Consider the following 10,000-nt stretch of genomic DNA (forward strand, 5'->3'; position numbering starts at 1 on the left):
CTTTCCCTCGCCCCCCCCCCCCTCTCTCTCTCTCAATCAATCCCTCTCTCCCCCCCTCCCTCCATCCCTCCCTCTCTCAGCCCAGTGTGGTGTTATTGGGTTACAGCAGGGCTTCCTGAGGTGTGTCAGGGGGGTCAGTTCCCGTGTCAGTTCCGTGGTGCGTTCAGGTGAACACTCTGATGGTGGTGGTGGTGGTGGGTGGGGGGAGGGGGGGGGGTCTCTCCCCCCGGGCTGTTCTCCTTTCATTCCCTCTTTCATTCCTCCTTTTTCATTCCTGTCTCTCCGCTCGAGTTGAGCAGCCAAGTACAAGAGTGGTACCCCCCCCCCCTTCTCCTCCTCCTCCCCCCTCTCCCCCCTCACTACTCTCACCATATCCACCACTTCCACCTCTCCTCTCCCCCCAACCTCCTCTTATCCCCTCATCCTTCACCTTCTCACTTTCCGTCACTGAGGCGAGAGTGCCATGTTTCTCCTTCACTTTTCTTCCTCTTCTTTTCTTTCCCTTTTTCCACTCTCCCTCTCTTCCTCTGGCTCTTCCTGTGATGCTCTGGGTCTGTCCAGTGTTGCAGTTATTCACATCAGGGCCAGACCCTCATCCCACTGCCAGCTCTGACACACACACACACACACACACACACACACACACACACACACACACACACATCAGGGCCAGTGACAGTGAAACCACGCTCCGGCCAAGACAAACCTGCCGACTGGGACGTCAGCCCACCCCAAAACGCCTAGTTTACGAGCAGCTTCATAAGGCTAAGTTTTTCCTCCTCGTTTCCTCTCCTCTCCTCTCCTCTCCTCTCCCCTCCCCTCCCCTCCCCTCCCCTCCCCTCCCCTCCTCTCCCCTCCTCTCCTCTCCTCTCCCCTCCTCTCCTCAACCTCCTTCTCCTGTATGAAAAGTCTTTGTTCTCTCAAAAGCTCTCCCGTGGCCAAGATCATATTTTCCACTTTTACAGGATCTTAAGTGTAAGCCCCTAATTACCCTTATAACTCTTTAGGGCACTCTGAGCCGTATATGGCCGTTGACGAGCTCTTTGGCCTCACACAGGTTTAACCCTCGCAGCCCTACAGCCCACTCCGCCCACGACCCATCCTCACTTTTAACTGAGGACTACTTTTCCAGAAATGTGTGTGGACTTGTGCCAGCAGTCCACTCACAAAGCGCCCTCACGAAGCACACACACACACACACACACACACACACACACACACACACACACACAGCAACGCACGCCACACACACACACACATACACACACACACACACACACACAGCAATGCATGCCACACACACACACACACACACACACACACAAACACACACACACACGCCACAGAGAGAGAGAGAGGGAATCTAGAGAAGGGGGACATATTTCCAGATCAACAGAAACAGCCCAACCCTCCCCCAGCGTTCGATGTGAAGGTCTGGCGGGCAGCTAAGTGGTGGGTCTGTTGTGCATCCAGCAGAGCCCTCAGATGAAGACATTCTTCTAGCAGATATGAGGGGAGGAGCAACATGGATCCTCCTCACAACAGAGGGAGAGCTCATCCATCACACGCTTACCGCATGAAGGACACAGGCACTGAGCAGGACCCAGAACATTGAACATAGACGTTCCAATATTTAACTTCTTCTTCTAGTATTATCACTAATAATAATAATAATCATAACACAATACACACACTAACAGAGATAAGACGATAACCAACAGAAAATCATATATTTTAAAAAAACAACAATTGAACATTTTTCATGTGATTCCTCTTTGTCTCTCCCCCCCACCCCGCCCCCCCCCCCCTTCGGCTGTCTCTCTGTCTGTCTGGCCTGGGTTTGGCCAGGGTTCGTCCTTGTTCTGCTCTGGGTTTGGCCAGGGTTCATCCTTGTTCTGCTCTGGGTTTGGCCAGAGTTTGGCCTGGCTCTGTAGTCCTTCTACTGTCCTAGGTCACATATGGTGCTTTACACAGTTGAGCGGCGTAAAAAAAATCAGAAGAAAAGACTTCCTAGAATAAGCTCACGTCTGGGGGGGATTTTTATTATCATTATCAAAATACAGCCGCAGGGATCAGACATTGGGCCCGTGTGTGAGATCTGGCTGATGAAACGCTCTGATCTGAAAGGGTAGCCCTTTCTGGAAAAAGAGACAACTGTGTTGCAGAGAGATGGTGGTGAGCAGATACGTGGAGCTGGAATAACACGTCTCTCACGTCATTCATACCACTTTAGGGAGTTTGCATGTTGTTGGTTTCTTACTGGCAGGCCAGTCAAACAGAACAAAGGAACGCTTCTTAAATACTGGCTTTCCTACAATCAAGTGTAATTCTTACAATTTACCATAACTAATGGAATCAATCTGATTGTGTGTGTGTGATAGAGTTGATGGGTGTGTGTGTGTGTGTGTGTGTGAGTGCATCTGTGTGTCTGTGTGTGTAGTATAACAGTGCTACAACCAGAGTCGGCTGTTTCCATTCTGCTGTTCCAGCCTCTGTGACCGTCCTATTTTTAGGGCTTCATTAACAAACGGCTCTAATAAAAACCCGCCCTTTGTTGCTGGGGAACATAAGAATGCTAATCTCTAAATTACCCTACAATTTTCCAGATATGTCTTGATTGTCTAATGACGGGGGCAGCTTGCAGATGTGCTCTAGAGCCTGAATGGAGAGAAGAAAGCCCTGTCATCTGGTTTGATATTCCACTGGACAAGCGTATGTGTGTGTGTGTGTGTGTGTGTGCTTCCCTCAAATACAGAGGCCCCCTTTACGGCCCCTACCTCCACAGTACACCTAGTGTGACCCCCCCCCCCCCCCCCCCCCCTCCTCTTCTCTCTCCACATCCACTTCCCCAGTAGGGTCCTTACCTGGCTCCGCTCGGCTGAGCGTGTGTGTTAGGAGAGCCAGTGGCCCATGACGTCCCTCTCCTCTCTCCTCGTCCAGTAAACGCTGAGACTCCCCCCCCCCCCCCCCCCTCTCTCCTAGCAGGCGGGGGCTGAGCGTGGGAAACCAGGCTGTGTAAGTGCTGTGGTCAGCTCCACTGCAGTGGCTACCTACAACCATACAGGGTTCTTCAGCTGCCCCTGTGGGAGAACCCTTTGGATTACACATCGAACCGTTTCCACAGAAGGTTCTAGATGGAACCCGAAAGGGTCCTACTGTACTGTACATGGGACCCTATAATGGTTCTTCAAAGGAACCCTTTGGAACCCACAAGTGTACCAGGGCCAGGGGATGGAACTACGGTAGCCTGTAGTGGCCATTTTGTGATTCCTGTCAGGTAATAATGATGCTAATAATAATGATACATTTTATTCGTACAATCTCAAAGGTGCAGATCAGATACATGTTAGTATGGCAGCCCCCTGACACACTGACACAGGTGGCAGGCCTAAACCAGACTCATTAAGCCATGAGCTCATTTCCTAACACGGTGCTCATTACTCTCAACACACCGCAGGTCCCACCGCAGATTATCACCCAGTTAACACCTCCGTGTGGCTCAGTAGACCTCCGCCTCCTCTCCCTCACACCCCTGCCTGTCGACCCACGCCACACTGGCACTGCCACACGTGTGACTAACTTGGTACGGTAGTAGTGTGTGTGTGTGTGTGTGTGTGTGTGTGTGTATATGCGTGTCTATGAGTGTGTATGTGCACGCGTGTGAGTGTGTATGTGTGTGTGTGTGTGTGTGTATGTGTGTGTGTGTGTGTGTGTGTGCATCCATATGCTCCCAGGTGTGTGTGAGCAGGAGGGGAGTGACAGCCCCTCCTGGCCTGTACAGTGCAGTACGAAGGAGGCTGTGCCAGAGGAGGCCGGTGGCTGTCAGCACTCTGATCATTAGTCATCTTAAACAAGCACGGCATGCAGGGAGGTAGCCTGCCCCATTACACACACACACTCACTCACTCTCACATGTGGATGGGCTGCTCCTAGACCCCACTAGACATCACACAGAGGGAGAGGAGCATACGGAGAGGGGGGGGGGGGGGGGGGGAGAGAGAGAGGGTAGAGAGGGAGAGAGAGAGAGGGGGAGGGATAGAGAGAGGGTAGAGAGGGAAAGAGAGAGAGGGGAAGAGAGAGAGAGATGGGGGAGAGGGAGGGAGAGAGAGAAAGGGGGGGGAGAGAGAGGGTAGATAGGGAGAGAGAGAGGGGGAGGGATAGAGAGAGGGTAGAGAGGGAAAGAGAGAGAGGGGAAGAGAGAGAGAGATGGGGGAGAGGGAGGGAGAGAGAGAAAGGGGGGGAGAGAGAGAGGGTAGATAGGGAGAGAGAGAGGGGGAGGGATAGAGAGAGGGTAGATAGGGAGAGAGAGAGAGGGGAAGAGAGAGATGGGGGGAGAGAGAGAGGGCACAGAGAGAGAGAGAGAGAGAGAGGAAGAGAAAAAGAGGGGGAAAGAGACAGAGAGGGGGAGGGAGGGAGTGAGAGAGGGGGAGGAAGAGAGACAGAGAGACCGAGAGAGTTATATCAACACAGGTATGTATTCATCTCGATGGTAAAAAGAAACATTGTGAGTTTGCCCGCTCAGCTCCTGACGTAAACAGGTAATCAGAGACATAATCATTACATTTGACAGACATCACCTTTTGGCCTGTGGATGCGAACAGCTCATTCTGCCGGCATCGTCTCTGCTAATGAAATGTAGAAAGCTGTCGTCAGGTATTCATAAACCCCGTCTGAGGGCACGCTTCAGTGATGCTCCTTTTGTAGTAGTTCGACCCTTTGATCTTCACTCACGCAACAAAGAGTATTTCTCAAGGATGAACCGCTGTCTCTCTGTTTTTTTTTTTATTATTTTCAAATAAAAACTCCCTGCATATCTTCAGGGTTTAGACACAGCCATCTCTTGTGCGTTATGTATCCCTGTCATTCACATTGTACTGGATTTGAGGTGGGCACAGAGAAGAATGTCAGATGTGCCCATTAGAAGTTAACCCCCCCCCCCCCCCTCCCCCCCCCCCGTCTTGGTAGAGCCCCTGCAGCAGGACACACCACTAACAGCCTGTTCCATTTCTTCTCTCTGCAGGGTCCGAGTTCTCCCACGACCCCAATGTGGTGGCCACCTCCTCCTGGAACAGCTCTAGTGATGGTGAGGGGGACAAGATATCACGCCTCACAGAAAACACAGACTAGGATGCACACACACACACACACACACACACACACACACATACACACACACACGCACATGCAAGCACGCACACACATGCACACACACGCACGCACATGCACACACACACGCATACACACACGCACACATACACACACACGCAATAGCAAACTGCTCAGCTGTGCGTAGAACACAGTGGCTAACATCTGTCTCTCTTATCTGATGGATGGATGCTGATTGGCCCCTTGTTGTGTCTGGAGGCAGGGTATGGTTTTGATTCGCTGCTGAGACAGCATTCAGGTCGTCTGAAAGGAGGTGGGTCTATCTGCATGAGTCTGGAAGTGGCAGGAAGGCCTGATGGTGAAAGAGGCTCATTATTTGGGCTGACATCAGCCCTGATGATAGTTTACTGCTCTATAAACTTCTCTCTCTCTCTCTCTCTCTCTCTCTCTCTCTCTCACACACACACACACACTACACACAAACACACACACACACACACACACACTCCTACACACACACACACACACACACACACACCATCCTCTCCTTCCTTTCAGGTGTTTTCCACACCTTGTTGTGAGTCAGAGTTGGCAGCAGCATATGCCACCGCTGTTCAGAAGATAGACGATGTTAAAATAGCTGTGCATCACCTACAGCACGCTGTGACACTATGGAACACCAACACACAAAGACATCATACACACACTCACAAAGACATCACACACACACTCACAAAGACATCATACACACACTCATAAAGACATCACACACACACTTCGAGTGGCTTTGGTTGTCTTCACGGCGTACACTTCCATCCAACTTTTCTTCAGACATACACACACACACACCGCACACACACAGACACACACACACACACACCCACACACACACACACACCGCACACACACACACACACACACACACACACACCATGTATACCCTGGCAGGCGTTTTGCTTAGAGAGAGTTTAATAAGGATTTAGAGTTTCGGGTTTGCCAAAGAGAGAGCTGCTTCAAGGCAGGCTCCACAGCATCTCTCCCATGTTTGGTTAGCTGGGCTCCAGGTCAGGTTTCTGCCTCTCTCTCTCCTGCACACACACACACACACACACACACACACACACACACACACACACACAGGTCAGATTTCTGCCTCTCTCTCCTGCTGCTAACAGACTGTTGATGTCAGTATTAGGCAGTATTAACCGATGACTCACTCACAAGGGGTAGAATACTGCCAGTAAGGCCATTTTCAGTGGGTTTGACATGTGACACACACAGTAGTGTGTTGTGTGTGTGTGTGTGTGTGTGTGTGTGTGTCTGTGTGTGTGTGTGTTTGTGTGTGTGTGTGTGTGTGTGTGTGTGTGTGTGTGTGTGTGTGTGTGTGTGTGTGTGTGTGTGTGTGTGTGTCTGTGTCTGTGTCTGTGTCTGTGTCTGTGTCTGTGTGTGTGTGTGTGTGTGTGTGTGTGTGTGTGTGTGTGTGTGTGTGTGTGTGTGTGTGTGGAGGCTGGGGGGGGGGGGGGGGGGGGTAATAAAGAGAGGGCCCAGTAATAAAGAGAAAGAGAGGAGCGATGATGGGAATCAATTGAGTCATGTGGAGATATTAAAGAAGGGTCTGGCAGGAGGGGGTCGAGTTTCAGGGAGAGGGATTCAGTTGCCAATCTCTACAACTCTCCACACAAGACAATTAGGGGAAGAATGGGTTTGTTGTACAAACATTGGCAGCATCTCTCTCTCCTTCTCGGCCTCTCCCTCTCTCTTCTCTTCCATTATCTAGAATTAAGGCAGTTAGTGAAGTGTGCAGGCATGGTGCTCCCAAGAGTCATTTTTCCTTCAGCTGGCCTGGACCAGTCAGAGTAATGTGTATATATATATATATAGTCATATATATACACAACAATATAGTCAGAGTATATACTGTTTTATGTGACCTCCTCCCCTTTTGGCCTGACCACAGACATCTTGATTCTGTCGGGAAAAAAACACACAAAATACAAAAGGGGGAGTGGACACACACACACACACACACACACACACAGACACACACACACACACACACACACACACAAACACGCGCACACGCACACACAGAGGAAGGAGGTGAACATGGTGTGTGTTATTAAGCTCTACCCCAAAATACACACACATACACACACACACACACACACACACACACACACACACACATACCCCCCGCTCATGACATGTGCTACCACAGTGCGTAATCTGACCAGCGTGTGTTCAGACACCTCTCTGACTGGTGCCTGAGTGTCAGGGGTCATGACCTCTGGAGAGGAGAGTGGAGTCTGTGAGTGCCGGGGTACTTGTCCTATCAGAGGAGTCCTGATAGGGAGTCACACGTCACCGTCGGCTACAGGGTTGATATACAGTACAGTAGGATGAGTACCCCACACATCCCATAGCTCTGACACATCCCATAGCCCTCAGCTCAGCCTAGCCATGGTTAGGACGTACGTCCCGTCGCTTTGTTTGGACCACAGACACCTAGGACAGCTAGGACAACTAGGGAGGTAAAGTAGGAAGACGTTTGCACAATGGAAGTGACACACACACACACACACACACAGAGCTGGGTTCACTTTAGAACTTGATTTAAGCGCTACCCACCAACATTTACTCACTCAGACATCACATTTGATTGAACCTTTTCAACCTTTATTTATCCAGGGAGACACACCGAGACAGAGGTCTCTTTTGCAGGTGCGGCCTGTTTACAACACCAATATGACACAAATCAACACCTTAAAAACACCACACAGTAAAATACACAATACACCATTTCATGAATCAAACCAAGAGCATGTCTAGTGTATGGGATGAAGTAGCTTGTCCTCTACCAGGTAGCTTGGTGTGAGGGGGGGCCACAGCAGAGGGGTCTGGTCTGGTACAGTATGTAGGACGGGATGGGATCAAATGACTGGAGCCTCTCAGCCTTCCTCTGATGGAAAGGTCAGATCAGAGAGACTGTTTGTGTTTCAGTGGTTTCTAACAGAGAGCCTTCTAAGAAAGCTACACTCAGGGAACGCTCACACACACACACACACATACACGCACGGGCACACATACAGCACGGGCACACATACACACACACACACACGCACACATGCACGCACACGCACGGGCACACATACACACATACACACACACACACACACACACACACACTAGCAGCCTTACCGTGCCTTCACAAGCCACCCCTCTAGCCAACAGTAAAGTGAGTGAACAAAGAAGCATTTATTTCTGAACTTGACCTTGGTATCACTCCAAACATCAAAATCAGTACAGCGGTTATTACATTTGATTATCAAATTTGTTCTCTTAATCTACTTAGTGGGCTTGTTAAGTAAACGTTGGGCAGAAGTGTGTGTGTGTGTGTTTGCGTGTGTGTATGTGGCCGTGTTTGTGTGTGTATGCAGACATGTTTACGTACGTGTTTGTGTGTGTGTGTTTGTGTGTGTGTGTGTGTGTGTGCGCGTGTGTGTGTGTGTGTGTTGGTACATGCGTGTGGTAGATATACAGTAGGAGAACATGGCGTTCAGGGTGACGCACATACATCCTAAATTCATTACTTTGAGCCGGAATCCTTCATCAATGTCATCACAACGGTGCAACAGACTATATCTGCCGCTAATCCAATAATATCCCGCCCCCTCCTCCCTCCCTCCCTCCCTCCCTCCCTCCCTCCCTCCCTCCCTCACGGAGCAGGTTTGTATATTGTTGTAAGGGAGTCGGTGTTTGTCTAGAGGAGGCTGAGACGGGGGAAGGAAAGCATCCCTCTTCCTCTGGTCCCCCTGGTCAGACGTGTCTGGGAGTCTGGCCTGGGAAAGGGGGAGGGAGGGGGAGGGAGAGAAGGATTCGGCGGGGAGAGGGGCAGAGAGTGCAAGTTTGTAATGAGAGAAGTGTGGGGTATTGGGAGATGATGGAGGCAGAAATGAGGTCTGGAAGAGAGTTGAGGGGACGGAGGGAAGGTTGGAGAGGAAGGGAGAAAGGGGGAGGAGGGGGAGAGGGGGGTGGCTAGACTGGCCTGTCAGATTGTCACCCACACGCCAGTCCTGCATGGCTGTGTTGAGTCTAGGGGGGTGGGTGGGGGTGGTTGCTAGGGTGAGGTGTGGATGTTTGTGTGTGTGTGTGTGTGTGTGTGTGTGTGTGTGTGTGTGTGTGTGTGTGTGTGTGTGTGTGTGTGTGTGTGAAGGGTACAAGCCAAGACAAACGTCCCCACACATCTCACACACCCTATGACAACGTGTTAGGTCTGTGACTCAGTCAAGCGCTAAACACAACAACTACACAGAGCACCGTCCGGTTGCTATAGTAATGGAGAGGGGAGTGTGTGTGTGTGTGTGTGTGTGTGTGTGTGTGTGTCTGTGTCTGTCTCTGTGCGTGTGCGTGTGTCTGTGTGTGTGTGTGTGTGTGTGTGTGTGTGAGAGAGAGAGAGAGAGGGATGTAGAGGTAACAATGAACCTCTCATTTACTTAAGGCTTTCTATTGATGGTCTGATAAAATTAGGACAATTCATTCCATCACATAAAGCTTTGGCCAGGATAACAGGTATTTATCAGCTTGGTTCTAAAGTCACAACAGCTGAATCACCTGAATACCCCCTTAAGTGGTTTTAAACCTTCTCAGTGTGGTATTACCCATAGAAATAGAATGACTCATTCTATTTCTATGGTATTACCTTTCACTTGTATTGAACTGCTTCAACATCTGATTCGAAAGGACCTGCCATCACAGCAGGGGAGGCTGGTGGAGGTGTTTGATACCGTTCCTCATTCCATTCCATGCGTTACAATGAGCCCGTCCTCCGATTTCTACCTCCACCAGCCTCGGCTGTGTCACACCACAGACTCTGACAGGGTGGTTGTTGAATCAT

At 50.4% G+C, this 10,000-nt stretch overlaps 1 protein-coding gene across 1 annotated transcript in view; it reads left to right on the top strand.

Moving 5' to 3' along the window:
* The window catches only part of ror1 (receptor tyrosine kinase-like orphan receptor 1), a gene marked incomplete at both ends in the record, with an annotated part of 101,537 nt that overhangs the window by 69,584 nt on the left and 21,953 nt on the right, over positions 1-10,000 (top strand). Inside the window, one exon of the mRNA XM_083672349.1 lies at positions 5,021-5,077. Coding sequence (XP_083528475.1) covers positions 5,021-5,077 — 57 coding nt within the window. The remainder of the gene's footprint in view (positions 1-5,020; positions 5,078-10,000) is intronic.

The sequence above is a fragment of the Argentina silus genome, assembly GCF_951799395.1.
Source record: "Argentina silus genome assembly, chromosome: 6".
NCBI lineage: Eukaryota > Metazoa > Chordata > Actinopteri > Argentiniformes > Argentinidae > Argentina > Argentina silus.